Source organism: Prionailurus bengalensis, chromosome D2, assembly GCF_016509475.1.
Source record: "Prionailurus bengalensis isolate Pbe53 chromosome D2, Fcat_Pben_1.1_paternal_pri, whole genome shotgun sequence".
In the NCBI taxonomy this organism is placed as follows: domain Eukaryota; kingdom Metazoa; phylum Chordata; class Mammalia; order Carnivora; family Felidae; genus Prionailurus; species Prionailurus bengalensis.
Window position 1 is genome coordinate 34,291,169 of NC_057351.1, and position 26,809 is coordinate 34,317,977.

General features: G+C 36.5%; 1 protein-coding gene across 4 annotated transcripts in view; it reads left to right on the forward strand.

The window, feature by feature from the left end:
• The window catches only part of ADK (adenosine kinase), a 537,819-nt gene that overhangs the window by 47,491 nt on the left and 463,519 nt on the right, over positions 1-26,809 (forward strand). For 2 of the 4 annotated variants that reach the window (XM_043598129.1, XM_043598128.1), the window contains one exon: positions 7,324-7,398. The exons of the other annotated variants lie outside the window; for them this stretch is intronic. In XM_043598129.1, the coding sequence (XP_043454064.1) occupies positions 7,324-7,398 (75 nt within the window). The remainder of the gene's footprint in view (positions 1-7,323; positions 7,399-26,809) is intronic. 4 annotated transcript variants of the gene reach the window in all.

Sequence of the window (26,809 nt, forward strand, 5' to 3'; positions counted from 1 at the left end):
AATAAAAAAATAAAATCTACCTTGGCTGATACGAATATAGCCACTGAAGTTTTCTTATAGTGTTCACATAGTATATCTTTCTATTCAGTCTTTTATTGTCAAACTCTCTGTGCCTTTATATTTAAAGTGTATCTCTAGTAAATAACATTTAATTTGTTTTTAATCCAGTGTGATTATCTTTTAGTTGGAGTATTTGATCCATTGACATTTAATATAATTACTAATATGGTTGGTATTAATAATGTTTTCCAATTATCCTTTATGTTGTTTTGCCTTTCATGCCTTTTTTTTTTCTAAGTTGAGTATTTTATAGTTTTTCATTTTATATCCTCTATTGGATTTTGTTGTATTATCATTTAGTGATTGCTGTAGGGAACACAACATTCCTTTTTAACTTATTATAACCTGTCTTGAATTAATGATCTGTCATTTCACCTTTAAAGTCTAATTTTACTCTAGACTCAGTCTTGATCTTTGGGAGCCTGAGAAAAGCAGCAGTCTATTGATAGAAAAGGTCAGAGCGTAGAATTGCAAAATTGCTCAAAGCCCTTGTGATTATCATATGCTAGCCATTGAGAAGACAAATATGATTAAGATTTAAAAAATTATTTTACCTTTTATGTCTCGCTGGTTGAGATCAATTAGGATAAAATACAAAGTAACCCCTAAAATCAATTAAAAAGTTTATCAAAGAACTTATAGAACCTAGGGGGAGAGAATGAATAAAACTTTGGGAGGAAGGGCAGCAGTACTTAACACAGAACTCCAGAAGCTATCATCCATACTGTGAACATCAACTTGTGCAGCTTTACATGAGAACCTTTTGGTAGGAGTTAGGCAGAGAAGATTTTCTAAAAGGTTGCATATGAGAAAATTTTAAAAAGATGAATGGGAATTTGCTAGGCAAAAGAAGTAGGGGAAGGACTTTTAGTCAGTCTTTCTTGGGGAACAAGTGAAGTGTTATGATCAGCAAATAGATTGTGTGTATTAGAATGGTAAGTGATAAAGTTAAAGACACACTGTATTTCAGTGCTTTTTTTAAATTTTAATTTATTTTTTTATTAGAGAACACATGTGAGCAGGGGAGGGGCAGAGGGAGAGGAAGAGAGAGAATTCCAAGTAGGCTCCATACTGAGACAATGTGGGGCTCCATCCTGTGACCCTGGGATCACAACCTGAGCCAAAACCAAAAGTTGTGTTTCTATTTAAGAAACTAGCCATTTTAAAGAATTAGTGTTTTTAGCAAAGTTTTAATGTGTCATATTGGAATGAAGTCATATTAGTTATATGATGATGGAGAGTAGTTTAAAGTATTTGCTTTTGGAAATAACTGTATAATTTTTGTTAAGTAATCTCTATTCCAAACATGGGGCTCCAACTTACAACCCAAGATCAAGAGTTGCATGCCTTGCTGACTGAGCCAGACCAGGTGCCCCGAGAAATAATTGTTTAATTTTAACTTACTATATGAAGACTTCTCTTATGTATTACTTTAAATTTTGTCGCTACCTCTTACACTAGCCACTCTTGCAGCAACAGGTTCCACGTGGGTTTTGGACAATTACAACCTAATAGCATTTCTCATCAGGGCCATGCTGCATAGTTTTTTAAGGGGAGATAGTAGTCACCATATAAATTCTCTCTTTTGTCCTTTAGACAGGGATCTCTGAGTCACATTTCAACTTTTCCTGAAAAGTTTGAGCCACAATCACCTATAGTGATGGGATTGAGTGATATCATCTGTAATCATGGCCAGCTCAGTAACACATCTTCATAGGCTTTTCCTCCTTTCCTGTTTCAGTCTCTCATCTCTTGCCTCTGCTTCCTGGAATCACTTTTCAAATAAGTGCCCTGTTTATAAGTCTTTGTTTCAGACTCACTTTTGGGAGAACCTATCCCAAGACACCATCTTTTTTTTTTTTTAATGTTTGCCTGTTTATTGTATTTTTAATGTTTACCTGTGAATGTATACTTGTTTATTGTTACCTGTTTATCATAAAGTATACAGACAAATGGAAAAGATGCATAGGGCAAGTACGATGTATGGGTTTTCCAACACCACCAAGCAATTAACTCAATTCTGACACTATCTACATGGAGATAGTGTTAGATGCCACAAGTTAAGAGCTCAGTTCCACAAGATTGTCCCTTCCCACACTTCAGATTCTGGATTCAATCTGTACTTTTTTTTTTTTTTTAATGTTTGTTTATTTTTGAGAGAGAGACACAGCATGAGTGGGGGAGGAGCAGAGAGTGAAGGAGACATAGAATCCAAAGCAGGTTCCAGGCTCTGAGCTGTCAGCACAGAGCCCGATGCGGGGTTAGAACCCATGAATCGTGAGATCATGACCTGAGCAAAAGTCGGATGCTTAACCGACTGAGCCACCCAGGCGCCCCTCCACCTGTACTTCTGACCAACCAGTTTGAGATCAGAGATTCCCATGACCCCCTACTTGGGTTCATTTAATTTGCTAGAGTGGTTCATAGAACTCAGAGAAGCATTTTACTTACTAGATTATGGTTTATAATTGTCAGATGACAAACAATTTAGTAATGAGTTTCATGTTCTTTATTCAAGGGAAAAACTGCATGGATTTGGAGTGTACAGTGCCTTAGAAGCAGTGGAATACTCCTCCCGAGGCATGTTGGGCAAGCGTGTATTTTGTAGAGTGTTAGAAGGGGCAACGTGGAAATGGCATCATTGGCTAGGATTGCATATCTGGCTTTATTTAGAGAGATCAAGGAACAAGCAAATAAGTATAGAGTTGTCTGGTGTTAGGGGAGTAGTGGACTGGATATATACCACGTTTCTGGTCAATATGACCATTTACAGGAACACAAAAGTTAAAAGTTATTTTTTAATGTTTATTTATTTTTGAGACAGAGAGAGACAGAGCATGAACGGGGGAGGGTCATAGAGAGAGGGAGACACAGAATCCGAAGCAGGCTCCAGGCTTTCAGCTGTCAGCACAGAGCCTGACGCAGGGCTTGACTCACGACTTGACTCACGACTCACGGACTGTGAGATCATGACCTGAGTGGAAGTTGGATGCTTAACCGACTGGGCCACCCAGGCGCCCCGGAACACAGAAGTTTAGTTTGCTGATGATGCACCCTGGGCTGGAGATGGCTCCATCTTAGGCTTAGAAATTTATTTTAACATTATAAAAGGATATAACTGAGGAAGAGCTGGAAGGAAGAGATGCATAAGCCAAGGTATGTGAGAAAGGACAGGAACTTCATGCTCTGTGAGCCCCTTTCCCCAAGTCTCCAGATATGTTCACCAGTCTGGAAGCTCTCTGAAACTCATCCTTTTGGATTTATATGGAGGCTTCATTACATAGGCATAGTTGATTAAATCACTCCCTGGAGGTGAAGGGGGTCTACTAATCCTCTAGTCCCCCAAGGTTCCCCTTGGAACCACCCCCATCCTTATGTTACCTAGGAGTTTTCCAAAAGTAACCTCATTAATATAACAAAAGATACCTTTATCCCACTCCTCAGAAATGCCAAGGTTTTTAGGAGCTCTTTGCCAGGGACCCAGAAGAAGGCCAAACGTGCATTTCTTATTCTAAATCACAATATCACAGAAAGGTATGGGAGTGGGGGGAATGAACTTCCGTGCACTCTTTGGGCGGTGCCACCTTCCCAGCAGTTGTGTTCACCAACCCAGAAGCTTCTACACCATCTTAATTTATTATGTTTTTACGATTTATGTTAAAATTTTGATTGGCATCTGCTAGTATATTTATTGAGTTACTCTTGGGGAAGTAGTTTAAGTGTATAGTTCGAGAATTAGAAATAACTTTATAAGACACAAGGCAGCCTATATATGTGAATAAGTAGAATTTGTTTAAATGCATAAAACTATTACCGTCTATTGGAGATATACAAAGAAAATCTCAAATATTGGTTGAACATATTTTTTCAAGCTCCATGTTTCTATGACAGTAAAAGTAAAATCCATATAACCTTTCTCACAAAGGGAAGGAAAAGAAATCCAAGAGATCTGCCTGAGAATTAATTAAGACTTTAGCCTCAGAGGAACTTAAATTAATGGAACATGGATTCATAATGCTAATACTAACAATCTTGTCTATATTACAGCTTTATAATAAAAATGAATTATAAAATATAACAAGTTTAAAAAATGAAATATGACAATTTATGTCTAGTAACAGAAAATGAGTCTGAAATTGTAATCAACAAAATAATTTCCATACATGTAATCAAAAGTCCAAAGAGGATATAGGTTTCAAGCGAAGCTTAATAGGTCCAACAACTTCATCAAATGACCCAGTTTCTCTGTGTCATGACTTAGTTTCCATTCTGCCCTCTGTGATGTCAGATTTACCTCAAGGCAGCCACCTGGGAACCTTGAGGTACTTAAATCTTCCAACACCTGCATTTATACTCTGGAGGAAGATGTTTTATATATGAGCATTCCTAGGAAGGAAACCTTGGCGTCCCTTTTGATTTGACTGATTTAGGTTACATGCCTATCTCTGAACTGATAAGTATGGGTAGAGAAATGCATTGTGCTGATTGGTTTAGACTTTGCTGTTCCTCCAGGTTAAGCCAGTCAGACTCACTCTCTCCATGAACTGGAGTAGGTCAGTTCCACCCAGATCTCTTTAGCCTGTACCTTTGGAGTGAAAGGAGGATGACAAGGAACAGATGACAAGCACACGATTCTGGTTTGTTAGAGAATGTCTTCAAATGACCTTAACTGAATTGTAATATTATTTGGCAATAACAAGGCAAATATTATGGTTATCTAGTTTATTAACAATAAATAATAAAAGAACAAGTTTCCAGTTAAATTTTTTCCTGATCACATTTCTCCTCCTCCTCCTCCTCCTCCTCCTCCTCCTCCTTCTTTTTAAATTTTATAGAGAAGAGAGAGAGCAAGAGTGTAAGTGGGTGAGGAGGGCAGAGAGAGAGAAAGAGAAAGAGAGAGAGAGGGAGAGAATCTTAAGCAGGCTCCATGCTCAGCATGAATTCCAACTTGGGGCTCGATCCCACGACCCTGGAATCATGACCTGAGCCATAATCAAAGTCAGACGCTAAACCAACTGAGCCACCCAGGCTCCCCAACAATCATCATTAATGATATATAAAAAATTTCTTCCAGTATTACATTTGACCAATTCAGTTCCAGTATATTCTTGCTCTGTGTGTAAATGTATTCGTGTCCATTTGCATTCAGGAAAAAAAAGTTTTGCTAGACAGATAAGTTTAGGAATATAAGTTTAAACAGGGTTCTGTGATTCATTCTGCTCATCTTTTCCCCCATATTTCTTAGAGTATAGAAACCTTAGGCCCAGAGAGGGTGCATTGATTTATTAATACTATACTAAGTTTTCAAATGGAGTGCAATGAACTGTTTTGGGAATCCATGAGATGTTCAAAGGTTTGACTTCTGAAAAAGAAATATCACAATTATTGTCCTTAAAACTAAGAGGGGACAAGCTGGGGTGGAGCGATTGATATGAGGGTAGCAGGATATTTTGTGGTGTTAGGAATGTTACATATTTTGATTCTGGTGGTGGATTCATCACTGTATGCATTAAACCAAACACTAAAAAAGGGTGAGTAAAAAGAAACAGCCAAGCAGCCCAGTAACATCCCATGCTTTTTTTTAAAAAAGCAAATTCTAGGAGTTTTTATTGTTTGAATAACAATACACAAATCAGGCAGAGAAGTTTCTAATAAAATGATGGCCAAGTTTTAATGTATCTGCCTGTTGATCCTTTATCTTCTAAGTACTTAAGATATTTTCTTTTTATATTAGATTTTTTTTCTGATTATAAATGCAACTTAAGTCTGAATAGATAATTGTATTTTCTTTTAACTCTCCCTCGTTCAGCTTTCTTTAAACAGAAAAAAGGGGGCGGTGTGGCGCCCGTGTGACTCAGTTAAGTGTCTGACTTCGTCTCAGGTCATGATCTTGCGGTCTGTGGTTTTGAGCCCTGCATTGGGCTCTGTGCTGACAGCTGAGAGCCTGGAGCCTGCTTTGGATTCGGTGTCTCCTTCTCTCTCTGCCCCTCCTCTGTTCATGCTCTGTCTCTCTCAAAAATGAATAAACGTTAAAAAAAATTAAATTTATGGGGCGCCTGGGTGGCGCAGTCGGTTGAGCGTCCGACTTCAGCCAGGCCATGATCTCACGGTCCGTGAGTTTGAGCCCCGCGTCAGGCTCTGGGCTGATGGCTCGGAGCCTGGAGCCTGTTTCCGATTCTGTGTCTCCCTCTCTCTGCCCCTCCCCCGTTCATGCTCTGTCTCTCTCTGTCCCAAAAATACATAAACGTTGAAAAAAAAAATTAAATTTATAAAATAAAAAGAGAAAGGGGAGAGAAAAAAGAACAAAGGGGCAAATATCTCTTTATTATGTATTCAGCCATAGTTGCCCAAACTGTGGTTTTAATATGATACTGCAATTCAGTCTTCTAAATCATTGTAGATTATAAGTGTAGGTTATATTTTATTCTCTTAAAGAAACTCTGGGGTACCAGTAGTATTGATATTACTGATAGTCTCCATGTGATGAAGATAGAAACTGGTTTGGAGGCAACTGGAAGAGGTCTTCAGCAAACTGGAGACCAACGGGAGATTACACAGAGGCAAATTTCATTGAAAAACCTAGAAGAATGCTTCCCACTGAGGCTGACCCAACCATGGCCACTGGTCCATTTCTTGCTGTTAGTTGGGCTTCTGTTTAAGGCATCTCTTGTGGTGGAGTTGTAGCCTTCTCTTGGTTTTGAGCTACACTGGGATCATTGTGGAACATAGACTTCTTTGAAGTCTGTTAAACGTAATTGAAAATTTCACTATCTGTGATACTCATTGTGCGGGTCTCACCACATTCAGTTTGTCCAAGGTGGGGCTTTTGGCTGGACTCCTGGAGGACTTGCTGCAACCTCCCTAATCACTTTTGGTAGTTGGGTATCTTACTAGCTAGATAAAGTTAATTATCTGTCATGTTTGTTGGGTATAGAACTTTTGTTATGATAGAACTTAAAAAAAAAAACAGTCTAATTAGCTTTGGTCATTAGCTGTTGAATATTATGAAAAAAGGTCACATGATCTGGTTTCTTCTATTTGATCCAATTTGAAAGTCATCCTCCTTTCTAAATAGCTTATGCTACCTCTAAAATGTTGTCTGAAATGTAAAAAGCAAATCAAAGGTTTAATAAACTAGCATGTTAGGTTTATTTTTGAGGTAAAGTGAAGATACATATTTTTATATTTGTGTGCATTTTATACATCAGCTTACTTTTAGAAGTATTTCTAACTTGTGCTTGCATTTTTTTGTGTTTTTTTTAGTGAAAATATTCTCTTTGGGATGGGAAATCCTCTTCTTGACATCACTGCTGTAGTGGATAAGGATTTCCTTGATAAGTGAGTATTAAATTCTTTGTATGTACTATGTGAAACTTATATCAAAAGAAAAACTGTTGGAGACTGGACTCTAATACTTTCAATTGGAGGAAAACTCAGGAAATTTAATGTCATTAATAGCAAGTTGCACTATAATTATTTATGAATTGACCACAGTTTTCTCTGGGAAAACTTTAGGTACATTTGTTCAATCCTGTTGCTAGTTTCACTTGAAATTAATTAACTAATTCAAGTTTATTTTTGAGAGAGAGAGAGAGAAAAACTGCATGCATGTGCATGGGTGCGGGGCAGAGAGAGAGGGGGTGGCTAGAGGATCCGAAGCAGGCTCTGTGCTGACAGCAGAGAGCCTGATGTCTGTCTTGAACTCACGAACTGTGAGATCATGACCTGAGCCAAAGTCACACACTTAGCTTGATTGGGCAACCCAGGTGTCCCTGAAATTTATTTTTTATTCTCTGCAAGGAAGAAGTATGTATGATTTACTTAATGATTTAGTTCCCAAATTTTTAAATTGTTATCAGTGAACTACATCTGTCATGGTGCTATAACATAAATGGGAAAAGAAATAGGATTGGAGAGGACAAGAAGAATATGCAGGACATAATTCAGAGGTGATCATTCTATATTAATTCTCCCTTAATAGTAACTTCTGATGTTTTAAATTTAGCTGAGAAATCAGTTTGTGTTTATTTTTCTGGCTGTTTGACACCATTTGGTACAAAGAAAAAATTAAGTAGTAAAAAAGGGATTTATAATGAGGAAGCAAGTTCTGTCTGTGCCCAAGGGCAACCACTTTTTTTTTAAATTGAGGTAAATTTCACTTAAAATTTATAATTTTAACACTTGTAAAGTGTGTAATCCAATGACTGCCAATACATTTTTAGGGTTGTACAACCATCACTGTTATCTAATTCCAGAACATTTTCATCACCCCAAAAACAAAACTGTACCTGAAATAGGTAATCATTTCACTATCCCTGCCTGCCCTTTCCCCACCTCTGCTCCATGCTCTGATCTCTTGGGACCTACCATTCTGCTTTCTGTTTCTATGGATTTGCTTATTTTGGCCATTGTATTTCATATAAATGGAAACAGTTTGTGGCCTTTTGTGTCTGTCTTATTTCACTTAGCGTGATGTTTTTCAAGGCTCATCCAAGTTGTAGCATGTATTAGTAACTCATTCCTTTTTGTGGCAAAATAATCCATTGTGTACACACGCACACACACACACACACACACACACACACAACACACTGTATTGGTTGATGAGCACTTAGGTTGTTTCCTTTTTTGGCTGTTGTGAATCAAGCTGCTATGAACATTTGTGTACGAGTTTTTGTGTGGACATGTATTTTCATTAATCTATGGTATTGGTATCTATTGGAGTGGGATTACTGAGTCATTGTAATTCTGTGTTTAACTTTTTGAGGAACTACCTAACTTTTCTACATGGTTGCACCCTTTGATATTCCTACCAGTAATGTATGAGGATTCCATTTTCTTGCCAAAACTTGTTCTTTTCCCTTATTAATTAATTAATTAATTAATATTTATAATTTTTTTTATTTTTGAGAGAGAGAGACTGCATAAGCAGGGGAGAGTGGCAGAGGGCGGGGGTGGGGGGAGAGAGAGAGAGAGAGAGAGAGAGAAAGAAAGAAAGAAAGGAAGGAAGAAAGAATCTTAAGCAGGCTCCATGCTCAGCACAGAGCTGGATGCATTACTCAGTCCCACGACCCTTGCATCATTACCTGAGCCAAAGTCAAGAGTCAGATGCTCAATGAACTGAGCCACCCAGGCACCCCATTTTATTATTTTTAAATATTTTATTTTTTAAGTAATCTCTGCACCCAACATGGGGCTTGAACTCATAATACCGAGATTAAGAGTCACATGTTCCACTGACTGAGCCAGCCAGGCGCCCCTTCCTTTGTTTAAATTATAGCCATCTTAGTGGGTGTAAAGTGATATTTCTTTGTGGGTTTTGATTTGCATTTTTCTAATGACTAAAGATGTTAAACATCTTTTTCATGTGCTATTCATGTGTATTAAAGTCCTTCACCCATTTCTGAATTTAGTTGTTTGTCTTTTGTTGTTGAATTGTAAGTGCTCTTTATATATTCTGGATAATAGACCCCCTTATCAGATAAATGATTTGTAAACATTTTCTCCCTTTCTTTGGGTTATTTTTGCTTTCTTTATAGTTTCCTTTGATGCACAAAGATATTTAATTTTGATGAAGTTCAGTTTATTTTTTCATTTGTTGCTTGTGCTCTTGCTGTCATAATGAGAATTCATTGCTAAATCCAGAATCACAATGTGTATGTGTTCTTTTAATATTTGTTTTAGCACTTAAATTTAGGTGTTTGATTTGTTTTTAGTTAATTGTTTTATTAGTTGTGTGTTAAGGGTTTAGTTCCTTCTTTTGCATGTGGAAATCTGGTTATTTCAGCATCATTTGTTGAAAAGACTATTCTTTTTCCCATTGAATGCTCTTGGTACTTCTTATGAAAATCAATTGCTTATAGACTTGAGGTTTAATTTCTGGATTCTCAGTTCTTTCCACTGATCTTTATGTCTGTCCTTTTGCCATTACCACACTGTTTTCATTATTGCAGCTGATTATTTCAATAGTAAGTTTTGAAGTAATGTGAGGAAGTGTGAGTCCTCCAACTTTGTTGTTTTTTAATTTAAGCTTGTTTTGTCTATTTAGGGGGTGCCTGGGTAGCTTACTCGGTTAAGTGTCCCACTTTGGCTTAGGTTATGATCTTGTGCTTTGTGATTTCGAGCCCCTCATCCGGCTCTTTGCTGACAGCTCAGAGCCTGAAGCCTGCTTCAGATTCTGTGTCTCCTCTCTCTTTGCCCCTCTCTGCTCGTACTCTGTCTCTTTCTCTCAAAAATAAACATTAAAAAAAAAAATGTCCATTTGGAATCTTTTGAAATTCCATATGAATTTTAGAATCAGCTTATCTATTTCTGCAAAAACGGCACTTGGCATTTTGTATGGGACTGTACTGAATTTGTAGATCAGTTTTGTAAGTACTGACATTTTAACAATACTAAGTCTTTCAGTTCATGAACAGGGGATGTCTTTCCATTTATTTAGGTTGTCTTTAAGTTGTTTCAAAAGTGTTTAGTAGTTTTCAGTGTGTAAGTCTTACATTTTCTTGGTTAAGTTTAATCCTAAGTATTTCATTATTTTTGATGTTACTGTAAATAGAATTGTTTTATTAAGTTTATTTTTCTTTGTTTTTTTCCACAGTACTTGTTAGTTGTTTATTTATCAAGAGAAACTATTCCATAGTCCAATATTCATGTTTCATAGTTCAGGGATATAGGTCAGTGACCAACTTCCATGGAACCAACCGAAAGAAAGTCACTTTGCTCTCTGAAAGATACCAGCCTTCATCATTTCCTCAAAATCTTTTCCGGGAATCATAATTTCTGTAGAAATCTACATAAACCTTCTTTCTGGTTTGTCCACAGCAAACTTTTAGGAAGCTGGAACCCCCAGGGTTATAATGAATGTTGCAACAATACGAAATTACAGATGCTTAGCCAGAAGGCCTTGCATCTGAAGTTTTAGCAAAGCACTGGAAGTCACGGTATTTATTCTCCTCAACACCATCTTCAAACCCAAACTTAATTTTACTTTTGGATTATTCATTGCTAGTACATAAAAATACAACTGATTTGGTGGGGGGACAACCATTGTTAACAAATTGTATTTTTTAATGTCCTGGAAACTACCCCTATAACTCTTTTAGGTAAACTTGTATGTCAAAGGATCAGGCAAGAATTTATAAATGTGTAAATTTGGCCTATTGTAATATAATAAGAAATGGCTCAGATCATGATCCCAGGGTCATGGGATCCAGCCCTGTGAAGGACTCTGTGCTGAGCATGGAGCCTGCTTAAAATTCTCTCTTTCCCCTGCTTGCTCTCTCTCTCTCTCTCTCTCTCTCTCTCATTCAAATTTATTTATTTATTTTTAAATGTTTATTTTTGAGAGAGAGAGAGAACACGTGCAAGCAGGGGAATGGCAGAGAGAGAGGGAGATAGAAGATACAAAGTGGGCTCTGCGCTGACAACAGAGAGCCTGATGTAGGGCCCAAACTCATATTTATGTCTCTATATAGACTGATGTCTTGCCTATAGACTTGTGGGTTAATTTCTGGATTCTCAATTCTTTCCCATTGATCTTTATGTCTTTCCTTTTGCCACTACCACACTGTTTTGATATTGCAGCTAATTATTGCAGAAGTAAGTTTTGAAGTAATGTGACAGAGTGTGAGCCCTCTAAATTTGTTGTTGTCTTTTAAGATTGTTTTGTCTGTTTAGGGGGTGCCTGGGTAGCTCAGTCGGTTAAGAGTCCCACTTTGGTTGTGAGATCATGACCTGAGCCAAAATCAAGAGTCACATGCTCAACTGACTAGGCTACCCAGGAGCCGCTAAGATTTTTTATTTTTTAGGTAATCTCTACACCCAACATATGATTAGAACTCACTACCCCGAGATCACACGCTCCACTGACTGAGCCAGCCAGGCCACCCTGCATTTATTTATTTATTAAAAAAATTTTTTTTAATGTTTATTTATTTTTGAGAGACAGAGACACCAAACATGAGCAGGGGAGGGGCAGGGAGAGAGGGAGACACAGAATCCGAAGCACCCTCCAGGCTCTGAGCTGTCAGCACAGAGCCTGACGCAGGGCTCGAACTCACAAACCGTGAGATCATGACCTGAGCCCAAGTTGGACGCTTAACTGACTGAGCCACCCAGGCGCCCCAGGGTATTTGTTTTTAAAAGTTCATGCAAATGTGATCAGAATGGTTGTGATCTGACAGCTGTGTGCTGATACTCCAGAGAACTCAAGTCGCTTCTTTGTTTCATTAGCAGCTCATCCTAAATAAGCTGAAACTTAGTATTTTTGTTTTGAGTTTTAATTTTTAAACTTGATTTTTGACGTCAGTACTTGGAGATAAAAAGCAAGGTTTTGGATCCTAATCATAAATGTAGAGACTTTCCTATTCTTATGTTCCAGAACATTTTTTTCCAAAATACACTTTGAAAGTATTCCTTATTATTTCACTAGACTGTGTTTAATTTACATTTCAGACCATATTTAGTTAAGTGTTTTTTATATTTGAATTGTGTAAAAATAAATTTTCTGGGAATAGTTGGGTACTAAGCAAATGAATAAATATATATTTATTAGTCTCTTACACTGTGAAAACGAGTTAACTATCAAAATTTTTTGGATAGAATTTGTTTTCTGATTCTGATTTTTTAAAAAAATATCTGGCCTTGGGGCACCTGGGTGGCTTAGTCAGTTAAGTGTCCTGCTCTTGATTTCGGCTCAGGTCATGATCTCATGGTTTGGGAGTTTGATCCCCAAGTAGGTCTCTGCACTGACAGTGTGGAGCCTGCTTGGAATTCTCTGTCTCTCTCTGCTCTTCCCTTGTGCTCTCTTTCTCTCAAAATAAATAAATAAACTTAAAAAAAAGGTATCTGGGGGGTGCCTGGGTAGCTCAGTTGGTTGAGCATCCAACTTTGGCTCAGGTCATCATCTCACAGTTTGTGAGTTGGAGCCCCATGTCAGGCTGTGTGCTGACAGCTCAGAGCCTGGAGCCCACTTTGTGTCTCCCTGTTTCTCTGCCCTTCCCCTGCTCATGCTCTGTATCTCTCTCTTTCAAAAATAAGTAAACATTAAAAAAAGAAAAAGTATCTGGCCTTTTGAATAAAAAATACTTATCAATGTACAACTACTGCTAGTTAAAAAGTAAACTAGTACTAAAGGTTTATTGTTTTTAAGTTCATTTATTTATTTTGAGAGAGAGAGAGAGAGAGAGAGAGAGAGAGAGAGCAAGCAGAGGAGGGACGGAGAGGGAGGGAGAGAGAGAGAATCCCAAGCAGGTTCTGTGCTTTCAGCATGGAGCCCGACAAGGGGCTTGGTCCCATGAACTGAGACCATGACCCAAGCCCAAATCCAGAGTTGGACACTCAACCAACTGAGCAACCCAAATGCCCTAGTACTGAAAATTTTTAAGGAATAATGTTAGTCCTTTGCTGCATCTTCCACCTCTCCCCTTGCTTTTACCCTATATCCCAAAAGTGCTATTTTTCCAAAAGAAACCATTTCTAATTCTTAGCTGTTCTTTCCTGGTATCCAATTGTTTCTAAATAATACACTAATATTGCTGTATGTGATTTTTAAAAAAAAATTTTTTTTTCAACGTTTTTATTTATTTTTGGGACAGAGAGAGACAGAGCATGAACAGGGGAGGGGCAGAGAGAGAGGGAGACACAGAATCGGAAACAGGCTCCAGGCTCTGAGCCATCAGCCCAGAGCCCGACGCGGGGCTCAAACTCACAGATGGCGAGATTGTGACCTGGCTGAAGTCGGACGCTCAACCGACTGTGCCACCCAGGCACCTGTATGTGATTTTTATAAGGCTGGTTGATTGGAGAGGCAAAGAATAAATGTTCCTTTAGTGTAGGGAAAGGATACAAGAACACGATTGCATTAGGAGGGTTTCCTGAACAGAGGACACAACACTCCGTGTGGAGGGGCACATTTGATCTTCAAGTTCCTGTGGGAGGATATAACCTAATCATGTTCATGCATGATAGTGGAAAGGATTTCCTCTGGGCTTCTGAGAACTTTGCTTTTGCCATTTTTTACCAGGAATTTTTATAATTTCTTGGTGTTTAATTGTTGAAGAGTCTCTGGCTACTTATCTCATTGTTGTCCAGGTTCTAGTAACTGTTAAAAACTGCTGTACATTCCTAAATGTTTACTGTGAGAGTAGGCGAATTGAAGGTTAATTTCTCATGCATACAATCTGACTAGCAGTCCCAAGCTTAGGGTCTGTTTGAGGTCTGTATTACTAGGTATTTCTTAGGTTTGTCAGTTTTTATTTATTTATTAAAAAATTTTTTTAAAATTTTATTTATTCTTAAGCACTACCCCCCACTGTAGGGCTTGAACTCATGACTGCAAGATCAAGATTCACATCCTCCATCTACCAGTGGAGTCAGCCAGGAGCTACTTGGGTTTGCCAGTTTTAGATATGTATTGACTCCCTATTGTGATAGCTAAGGATTTAGCTCTCTTTCACCTGTTACCGTTTCTTCTTCATCTTCCCCATGTTATTAAATTATGTTAAAAGCCAATAATCATTGTGAACAAAATTGTGGACTATGGTTACTTATAAAATTTTTTGTTTTTCTTCCAGTGACTTATTATATCCTGTATTCATTTGTACCATTTTCTATACACTTACTGAAAATTTCAAACCACTGTTGTTAAATCTGTCATATGCCTACTAACCTCTTCCCTTCTCCTCCCCCTCTGCCTCCTCATTTCTTAAAAATCAGTAAGGGGATGCCTGGGTGGCTCAGTCAGTTAAGCGTCTGACTTCAGCTCAGGTCATGATCTCATGGCTTGTGAGTTTGAGCCCCATGTCGGGCTCTGTCTCTCTCTCTCTCAAAAAATAAATAAACATTAAAAAAAAAATAAAAAAAAAATCAGTAAGTCTGTCAACATCTTTTTCTTTGGTGACCTCCTTTCTAGAGTTCTCCGTCTTTGTGCTCAAAATGAACAGGTTGTGCTGTTAGACTTTTTTTTTGTTTTTAAGTTTATTTATTTATTTTCAGAGAGAGGGAGAAAGCGAGAATGAGCAGGGGAGGGGCAGAGAGAGACAGAGGGAGAGAGAGAATCCCAAGTAGGCTCCACGCTGTCATGCCAGATCCCGATGCGGGGCTCAACCTCAGGAACCTTGAGATTATGACCTGAGCTGAAACCAAGAGTTTCCATTTCCTCAGAGTCAGGCACTCCACTGACTGAGCCATTCAGGTGTGCCCCCACCCTTTAAAACAGCAGTTTGCCTTGAACTTCCCTCTGACTTTCTCCTGTTTCAGATTTCTTGTTTCCCATACCTTATATATGCTTAGTTGGTTTTGTGTGTGCTTGTGTGTGTGTGTGTGTGTATATAGCATAGCCTCAGTAGCTTCCTAAGAGAAAGAGTGCATGAGTACGTGTAATTTTAATCCTTGCATATGTGTGACAATCTTTAAAAAATTTTTTCCTTTGCACCTACTGATTGGTTAATAGGGTTTTGTTTTTGTTTTTGTTTTTGTTTTGTTTTTTTTTTGCAAATTTGAAGGCATGTGCCATTGTCTGCCATACATCAAATGCATCTCCTTCCTTTGTAGATGACTAGTCTTTTTCTCTGTGAAAGCTTTTAGTGTTTTTGTTGTTGTTGTTCCTGCTATTAGTAAATTATTATTATGTAACATTCTGTTGTGTTATGGATGTAGTCTTTTTCTCCTCTCTAAACATATTAATTAGAGATGGTTTTGTTTGTTTTATGAAGGTTTCTCTTCTGTTTCCTGCTTTATCTCTGATTTCTGTGGATTACTCTTATTATTTACTGTGGCCTTCACAATGGAGACTTTCTTTCAATATTAGTTGATTTTTGGCTTTCTGTTCATATTAAATGGTAAGACATTAAAAACCTCATTCCATTGATTTGTATAGGAAGAAGAAAAAATACAAAAGGATATGTTCTAAGCTCTAACAGTTGTGGGAGGGTAGGTTAGCTAGGGTAGGTACTTTTATTTCAACATTCTGTACAGTTTAAGATTTTTATAACAATTTTGAATTGCTTTTATAATTTTCTAAAAAAGCTTTGATAAAATTATCTATTGCTATGTAACATGTTACCCCCAAACTTGGCTGCTTAAAATAACAAACAAGTTTAGCATCTGTCATGGTTTCTGAGGGTCAGGAATTTGAGAGTGTGGCATAGCTGAGTCATTCTAGCTTAGGGTCTCTGGTCAAGTTGTAGTCAGTCTCTTGGCCATGGTGGCATTCATTTCAAGGCTCAACTATTGCTGGAAGATTTGATTCACAGATGACTCATTATTGGCTGTCCTCACTTCCTTAAAACCTTTTTTTTTTCTTAAAGTTTATTTATTTTGACACAGAGAGAGAGAGAGTTAGTGAGTGAGCATGAGTGGAGGAGGGGGTTGGTGCAGAGAGAGAGGGAGAGAGAATATCAAGCAGGTCCCATGCTATTAGCAAGGAGCCAGTGTGGAGTCCTACCCGGGCTCGAACCCATGAACTGTGAGATTGTGACCTGAGCTGAAACCAAGAATTGGATGCTCAACCAACTGAGCCACCCAGATGGCCCTCTTAAAAGCTTTTGAACTGAGGATATCAGTTTCTCATCTCATGGACCAACACATGGTAGCTGTTTGCTCTCTTACTAGTGATTTGAGAGAGGCAATCATTTTCCCTAGATGGAAACTGTAGTCTATCATTTTTGCTATCATGCTATCATTTGTGCCATATACTGTTGATCATACACACCAAGCCTGGTATAATGAGGGAGGGCACTACACGTGGATGTAAAAAACAGGAGGCAGGGATTACTGGTGGGTGACCAGAGTGTACACTTTGGTAGCTTCCAAGATGGCTCCCAGTGATCCCTTCCTCCTGGTATTCCATTGAGTAGTCTCATCCCAACTGTACTAGGACTGATCTATATAAGGAATGGCATACAGTAGGAGTGTTGGTATGCTACAGATTAGGTTGTAAAAGACTGTGGTTTCCATATTGAGTGTTCTCTCACTTGTTTGTACACACACCTCTTTCTTTCTTTTGGATTACTAATTCTGGGGGGAGCTAGCTGCCATCTCTTGATATTCAGGCACCCTATGGAGTGGGAGATAAGAGGCCTCTGCTCTACAGCCTTTGAGGAACCGAGACTTGCCAGCAACCATGTACATGAGCTTAGAAGTGGATTCTCCATCCTCTGTTGAACCCTGAGTTTACTGCAGCTTTGGCTGACAGCTTGATTGTAACCTCATGAGAGACCTTGAGCCAGAATCAGTTAGCTAAGCCACTCCTGGGTTCCTGACCCTTAAAACCTGTGTGGGATAATGAGTGTTGTTTTAATCTGACAAGTTTTGGGTGAATTTGTTACATAGCTGAAGAACACTAATAAGTAAAGCAAAAAAAATTTTTCACACACACACACACACACACACACACACACGCACCATACACATTCAAAACCTCATTGGAAGGTTGGTATGCATAGGTTGGGCTTGTTGAGTAATGGAACTTTATTGTGGCTTGATTATATTAAAAGCCTGTTTTTATGGGCTGACTCCTAATATTGGTATCTGGAAGTCTATTCTCTGAGTCTGTTTAGTTTCTTTACAGAAAAGTCTTTGAAGCCTGGTTGCTTTATTCTTAGAGCTGGACAGGGTAAGGGGGCTAAAGTTACCATAATTAAGTAGGTGGTTTGATCTCTCCCTTCCTATTTGTCCTGTTTTGCCTGTTGTCTCTCATTTCAGAGATGCTTCTGTTTGGTTTCTTCAGACAATAAATCTCTAATTTATTTTAGGAATTGTAACTTGTCATGGTGAGATGGTAGTCAGTTTCCCTACTTTTAGCTCCATGCCTTATCCATTTCCTCTGAAACTTAGGGCTTCTGCTAGTAGCCTTGGCTTGCCTATCATAATGTAGCCTTTTTCTGTCGCAATTGAGATTTGTTTTTCCAGCTCTGGTAAGTTCTTCATTCGCTCTTCTTTCTCTTCTTTTTCTTTTCTTTTCTTTTCTTTTCTTTTCTTTTCTTTTCTTTTCTTTTCTTTTCTTTTCTTTCCTTTCCTTTCCTTTCCTTTCCTTTCCTTTCCTTTTCTTTTCTTTTCTTTTTTCTTTTCTTTCTGATTTAATTTTTTTAAGTAATCTCTAACCGACCTGGGGCTTGAACTCACAGCCCTGAGATCGAGTTACATGCTCTATTTACTGAGCCAGCCAGGTGTCTCTCCCTCTCCTTTAAAAAAAAAAAAAATTATCATTTTTTTTAAGATTTTAATTTTATTTATTTATTTTTAAAGTTTATTTTGAGAGAGAAAGAGAGTACTTGTGCACAAATGGGAGAGGGGCAGAGAGAGAGGTAGAGAGGGAATCCCAAGCAGGCTCTGTGCTGTTAGTACAGAGCTCCGACTCAGGGCTCAGACTCAACGACCTGTCAGATCATGACCTGAGCCCAAATCAAGATTTGGATGCTTAACCAGTTGAGCCACCCAGCAATTGGTGGGTAAATAAATGATTATCTTACTTTTTTCTAGGTTCAAATCTTTTGTTGATTCCTGGCTTTATTTTTTAAGTATTTAATAATTTATATAATTTATGTGATGATCTTATAATTTCTCAAGCAAGCAGTGTTTAGAATAAAAGAGAGGGTTTTTTTTTCTTTAATTTACAATTTCCTTTGATTTTATTGGCTCTCATTTATTTATTATCTTCTGCTTTTTAATCTCTTACTTGAAAGGATGCTAATTTTTTTTTTTTTTTGTACTAGGTTTATAATTAAATATACATAGTATAAACCTTGCATGCAGGGTTTATAAACATTGATGGAGAGAGACAATTCGGAAAAGTATCTTTGTAAATCTGTTATATATACAGTAAACTCTTTGTATAAAGGAACTACATTATGTTTTTGCTATTTGATAGTATAGCGATGGATACATGTTAGGTACTTGGGAGATAGCATCTGACTGAAATTTTTTTTTTTATGGAAAGTCCTTTTTAAAGTGGGATTTTAGGGGCCCCTGGATAGCTCAGTTGGTTGAGCATCTGACTCTTGATTTCGGCTCATGTTATGATCCCAGGGTCATGGGATTGTGCTCTGAGTTAGGCTCCACAGCTGAGCATAGAGCCTGCTTAAGATTCTCTCTCTATATATAAAATAAAAAAATTGAATTAAATTAAAAAATAAAGTGAGATTTTAAGTGTTCAGTGTTTAAAATGTGAGAATTGATACTTTCCTTTTTTGTCTTTAGATACATATTTTTTCTTTCTTTCTTTTTTTTTTTTTAAGTTTCTTTATTTATTTTGAGGGGGGTTAGGGGCAGAGAGAGAGAGAGAGAGAGAGAGAGAGAGAGAATCCCAAGCAGGCTCCTTGCTGTCAGCACAGAGCCCAATGTGGGGATTGATCTCACGAATTGTGAGATCATGACCTAAGTCAAAATCAAGTCTTTTGCTCAAACAACTGAGTCACCACTGAGATGACTGGGTGCCACTCAGAACAGGTTTTTAAAGAATCAGAGCCATCATATGCTAATAGTCTTGACACACTGGACTGATGCACCACAAAGAGTGGAATGTAAAGAAGGGCCATGGAAGATCCATCTGAAAAACATTCAAGAATATATGAGAAAAAAGAATATAATAAATTTTAAGAATTGTTATCTGATAAAGACAACATTTATTCAGCATGTATTGGATGTATACGGTATCAGTTTAGTCCTCTTGGCAACTTTATGAGGTAGGTATCTCATAAAGAATAAGTTAGATCTTAAGAAATTTGTTGATGTCCAAAAAAGATCAGTCATTGAGCAGAGATTTGAAATATAGATTTGTTTTAATTGTAACATTTGTATTATTTATTTTCTGTGAACTTACTATGGAAGTATTAATTTGAAATTAATTATATGTCCAGACTTTGGTGTAAATTATGGTAGATATGTAAAGGTTTATAAACTTAGTGAAATTGTGTTTTCCTTCAATTATAGGTATAGTGTAGGTGAGAAAAAAATGTGTGTAATTTGCTCTAAAAATTGTTAATATTTAGTTTTAATTGGTACATTAGTAGATGAATAAATCCTGTATGAGAGATTGAAACACTCAACAGTTCTTCTTGACTAAGTTTTCAAACAATACACTTCTTGTATTGAGAGTTTCCAGGATAGAACAAGCATTGCCACTATTCAGAAGTATCAATTAGATAATTATTTGATATTTAAAAATTAAACTTCTTCTAGAATATACTAGTTTGTTTAAAGATTGTGAAAGCCAGTTTTTTCCTGGAGTAAGAAAAATGTAGGATCTTTATCTAATTGAAAGAATTAAGTTAGTCAATTTTGATGTGTCCAATTTGTCAAAATATAGTAACTGAAAATACGTAGGAAAACTTGAAACAAAGTACGCTGTTGAAAATAATCTTTTCTAGCATATTGAAGAGTTACAGTGGGTATGAGGAGAGATAAAATGTGGAATGTATAATAACTGCCAGATGAGTGTTGATCTAATTATGGAGAGTAAAGGAAGAGGTTTATACAAAAGAAAGTGGAGGAATATATAAGACAGCTTTGTTTTGATTTTTCCTGACACTAGGTAAATACTATAGAAGTAAAGGTATGAAGAGAATTAATGTCATGGTAATCGGGAAGTAAAAATCCTCATTAGAAATGAAAATAGTTTTAAGAAAGGAAGCTAGAGTAGTTGAGGAAATATATTTTTCTTATGAATCCAAATCTTTAATAATGTAATCATACAAACCTTAGGTAAGTCTTGATTAACATAAGCATGCATGAAAGACATTACTTAATGTTTACTGCAGAAATACCCAAAGTAATAATAGTTGGTTGTAAATTTCAGTGCTGATTATTCAATACCAAAAATTTACAGCTGGATTATTTGTATAAATCAGGATGAATTATTTCTGTAAATAAATATATATTAGTTTGAAGTAAAACAATATTTGGAGTATCAAGTGATACTCCATATATAAGGTTAAAAGGCTATAATTGTTTTGTTTCATTATTAATTTTTAAAAAAAATTTTTTAAATGTGTATTTTTGAGAGAGAGAAAGAGAGAGGGAAACACAGAATCTGAAGCAGGCTCCAGCTGAAATTGCACACTTAAATGACTGAACCACCCAGGTGCCCCTATAGTTAATTCTTTATAAAGCTATTTTTCAATATTTTCTTCTCCATGTTTTAACATTATGGTTTGTATATTTAGGTCTTCAATTGACTTGAATAGATTTCTGTATATGATGTGAAGTGGGGATCCAGTTAATTTTTTTTTTTTTCCTCAAGTGAAATCAAGTATTCTATCACTGTATTGTGATAGTCCCAATCTTTACCCATTGATCTGCAATGCCAATTTTTATTTGTCTATAGCTTGGTTTCTAGGTATTCCATCCTTTTCTGCTTGTCTGTTTGTCCTTGAACTAATGCAGCTTTATTTTTATTTTGTTACAAAACTTTATAATAAATCTTGATGTTTGATAGGACAGGTCCCTACACTTTGTTCTTATTCAAGAATTTTCTTAATTATTCTTGGCTCTTTCCTTTTGTGCATAAATTTTAGAATGAGTTTGTCAAGTACTTAAAAAATTCTTTTTGGGGTTTTTGTTTAGGATTGCATTGCATTTTTAGATTAATTTGGAAAAATGAGATCTTTACCATATAAGTTTTTCTATTTATGCATATATATTTCTATTTTTTCCTCTAGCTATTTTGTATATTTTAGTAACATGTAGTCTCTAAGTACATTAAATACAGGATTATAAAATGGTTAGGTTTTTTTTTGTTTTGTTTTGTTTAAAATTTTTTTTTTAATTCTTTAAATGTTTTTATTTATTTTTGAGACAGAGAGAGGGCACAGAACATGAGCAGGAGAGAGAGGGAGACACAGAATCCGAAGCAGGCTCCAGGCTCTGAGCTGTCAGCACAGAGCCTGACACGGAGCTTGAACTCACGGACCGTGAGATCATGACCTGAATTGAAGTCGTTTGCTTAACCAACTGAGCTACCCAGGCGCCCCTGTTTTGTTTTAGACTTCCACATCTTATGGTAGTGATCATTGCTAAGTTTGTTAGGTTCAAAAATTATAAAAATAATTGTGTTTGGGGAAAAATGCAAACCATGCAGAAGTGATTAAAAGAAAAATCTGGGGCAAATTATTATCTCTACAGCAATACTGTCCATTAGAATTTTCTGCGATGATGGAAATGTTGTATGTCTGTACTGTTCAATATGGTAACCATTAGTCACATTTAGTTTTGAACATTTGAAGTGTGATTAGTGCAACTGATGAATTGAATTTTAAAATTTTATTTGATTTTAATTTTTAAAAAATTTATTTGTTGTTTTTAGTAATCTGTACACCCAACGTGGGAGTTGAGCCCACGATCCCGAGATCAATAGTCTTCTGATATAGTCAGCCAGGCACCTCTAATTAATTAAATTCAAATAGTGATATGTGGTGAGTTGTTACAATATTAGTGCAGCTTAGGTCTTACTGCAGTATTGTACAGTTTTCTTCTAGGTGTACATTTTTGGTGAGATTTATCCTGGGTATTTTATTTTAATTAAAAAAAATTTTTTTTAACATTTATTTATTTTTGAGAGGGTGGGAGACACAATCTGAAACAGGCTCCAGGCTCTGAGCTGTCAGCACAGAGCCTGACGTGGGGCTCGAACTCACGGACTGTGAGATCATGACCTGAGCTGAAGTCGGACTCTTAACCGACTGAGCCACCCGGGTGACTCCCTAGGTGTTTTAAAAGTAAAGTTATTGCTATTGTGAGTAGAATATTTTTTCAGTAACATTTTTTCGATTATTGCTGGTATTTGGAAATGCTCCTGAATTTTGTGTATTTTCTTTAACTTGGTTACCTTGTTACCTGCATTAAAAGAAAGATGGTCCTTGGCTCTTCTGATTCTCTCTCTCAGAATTCCAGATTCTTAGATTTTGGGATAAAGCAGCATTAGGGATGTTGTTGAGGGATGGTGGTGTTGAGGGATGGTGACCTGATCATGCAGTTTGGAGAAAGTTCAATAATATTTTACTGTTATAAAGGTAAGTTTAATGATCGATTAATGAAGGGGGCAAAGGAGTCAGGGATGACATTCCAACTTTTGGTTTTGGTGGTATTTACGATTGAGTTAGGGAGTATGAGAGAATGACATGTTAGAGGGAGTGGATAGATTGAGTTCAGTTTTGTTTCATGCATGAGATGCATATGTGATATTCAGGTGGATTCGATTTATGTTTCTGGTGGGTAGAGGATTCATGGCTGGAGGGAAGTATAATAAATAAGCATTATACTTAATTTTACCTTGATATAATGCCATTCAATGAAGGTTAGCTGTTACTATACTATTATCAGCATCATCATCTTCATCATCACCACCAAAATTATTAAATAGGTGGTATATAAAGCAACCAATGGGGCACCTGGCTGGCTCAGTCAGAAGAGTGTATGACTCTTGATTTGGGGGTCATGAGTTTGAGTCCCACATTGGACTTAGAGATTATATATGTATGTAGGTACATACATATGTATAAATAAAAAATAAAAAATAAAAGCAACCAATAGATAAGCCTTTCAGAGAAAGGGTAAAAGTGAAGGCAGCGGGTTGGAAGATAGAACACTGAATAAATGGATAGATGAAGAAGAATTGATTATGGAAGGGGCTGAAGAAGAAATAGTGAGTTTTTAGCAGAACTAAAACAGGGTCTCATGAAGTCACTGAGTTTGTATGACAGAGTGGTTAATAGTATCAAACGTAAGAGAGATGCCTAGTAACATAAAACCTACAAGAATTTAGTGGATTTGATAATAGGATGTCAGCAGTGACCTCAGGTAGGTAAATCACGGTGGAATGATAAGGGACAAAAGTCAAATCGAAGAGTGTAAGAAATAAATGACAGGTGTGATGTAAAGTGGCCCAATTTTGTTGATATGGCCCAGTGGCCAAGCAGTAACATCTTCCAAGTCAAATTTTAAATTTCCTTTAATGAAAATACGTGGCTAGTCATTTTGAATAATTATCAGTGATTTTTAAAAATAAAAACATAAGTGGGGTGCCTAGGTGGCTCAGTCAGTTAAGTGTCTGACTTTGGCTCAGGTCGGGATCTCATGGCTGGTGAGTTCGAGTCCCGTGTTAGGCTCTGTGCTGGCAGCTGCTTTAGATTCTGTCTCCCTCTCTCTCTGCCCCTTGTTGCTGTACTCACTCTCTCTCTCTTTCTCTCTTTCAAAACTAAACAAACATTAAACAAAATTAAAAATAAATAAAAATAAAAACTTAAGCAAAGAAAATTTAATAATATAAAGAGTATAGTTCTATTTAAGTGTAAATCTAGTTTCTTTTTCTTCAGCCTTCTGTAATTGAGTTTTAATCCTCATTTAGTTTACTAGTGAGAATTTAAAATGTTATTTTTATAAATCTTGTAACTTTTTGCTATTATTTTCGTTCTAATCCAGTGGTTTACTTTTTAATCTGTTTCTTGGTAAGCCTCTTAAAACATTGCTGTGGTGATTAACACTTTTGGCCTCCCTTTTTCCTTTCCAACATGTTTTGATATGTTTATTTTTTAATTGCTAGGGGTAATTAAACATGTTTAAAATCTTACCATACCCATACTATCTGATTGATTCTACCAATTCTATAAAATTTTGCATACTACTATTAGGATTCTTTGGACCATGTGGTAGTATTTGTAGATTTCTTCAAATTTTACTTAATTCTTGGAAGGCAATCTTAGTTGCAGGCATTTATGGAATATTTTATTGTTATATTGCTGTGTAAGCAAGTCTTAGCTTGGTGTTACCTATTTGTGTGATATTGGGTTGGCCATTTCATTTATGACTGGACTGTCTCTGGACTTGACAGCATTTTTAAGGACCTTTGTAGGTCTGAAATTTTATGTTATGCTTATCTTCAGGGAAAGCACATTTGAATAAACAATGTTTGTTTCAATCTTAAGGCCCTACCTGTGTTTCATTACTGTTAGTTGCACACTGCTGCTGATGTAGCATATCTTAATAGTTATCTATCATGTATTAATACATTTTATTTATGTGTTCTGATATTTAATTATAAACCTAAATAACAGTGCCATTTTCCCATTGCCCATGATGGGAATGCCATGATGGGATTTTATTCTTGTGTGCTTCCTTTAATAGCTCGGATAGGGTTGAAGGAAAGTACTCCCCCTTGTCCTCTCCTACTTCTTGCCCTCTTCCCTTCTTTCTCTCTTTTCCCTCTTCCTCCTTTCCTTCCTTCTCTCTTTTTTCCTATCCACTTGTCACCTGTTGCTGTCAATATTTATACAATACAAATATTTTTAAAAAATTTATTTTAAAAATTTTACACAAAAAAAGTTTGAACTAATCTTCGGAGGCTTAAATGTTCATTGGTTGAAAAATTTAAGTGAAAACTACATCCAGAAGAATATTATAACCCCATTCTAAGGTATTATATCTATTTGTTTTTAATGTGATTTTTCTAGTTTCAAAAGTAAAACATGCTAATTATTTACATTTCGAAAAAGCACAAAGAAGAGAATAAAAATAATCTGTAAAGCTATATAACATTTTGGTGTTACGTTTCCAATTCTTTTTGGGAGTATATTGCCATTTTTCCTTTTTTTTTTTTTTTTTTTTAAACTTAATGCTGACCTGTTTCCCAGTGGTGTTATAACTTACTCGTTATAAATCTACTACTTTCTGGATAATGTTTGCTTCCACTTTTCCTTAAATAATGCTCGCATTGACATCCTTGTACCCAACTGTCTGATGTCTTCTTAATGGAAATTTGTAGTTATGCAATTGTTTCAAAATGTGAACAGTTTCAATTGCTTTCCTTCTCTATTTAAGCTAGATGAGTTAGTCATTTTATTGAGGTGCAAGCATTACAGGAAAGGGACGAGAGGTGAGTATTGAATGTAAATGTGTCGGCACCTCTCATGTATTATCTTATTTGATCCACATAGCAACATGAGATAGGTAGTTTTATCCTTCTTAGAGAAATTAAATGGCTTGTCTACTTCCAAAAGCTAATTAATGGCTGAATCAGGACAGTAACACAGGTCTTAGACTTGCAATCTAATGTTCTTTCACTTAGAGGTTCTCTGCAGAGGCTAGAGGCAGGATAAAGTCTGTGCTTTCCTGTATTGTCTCCACCTTCCTTATCTTCTGATAGGAGTAGGCACTTGTCTTTATCCTCTGGCAACTTCAGACAGAAAAAAGGTTGAGAACTACCAGTATACCATTTTGCTGTCTCTGACTTTCTAGGGACCATGTTTATGTTTGAATTTAAGAAATGAATATAAAAACAGAACATCTATCTAATCATGTCTTTTGGAAACAAAATCCAACTAAAAAATAGGCTGTACTTAGTATCATTTTAGGAAAGACATGGTAGAAAGTAGAGGTATGTACATTTTAGTGAGAACTAGCTCCATTTCATTAGTAGGGGTTATGGTCCTGATGGTATATTTACCTTTATATTTATAATTTATACTTTGCCCACTTTCAAAATGAATGTGAGGCATTTGTTAGTTAACACATAATTTTTACAATTATAGGTTTGTACTATTTTTTTGTGTACATTTTAAAGGTGTTTTGGAAAGTTTTTGTTTCCTTAAAAATAACCATCTATATAGAGTTTGGTTGTAGTTTATGAGCTTTGGAAATATATTTAAATTGCGTGGAGGAACAAATAATCTTTCTCTATTAGTGCCTTTTTTCTAATTTGGAAATTAAATCAGTGTTCCATTTAAAAAATTAGAATAATTTTCAACATAATTATATATGT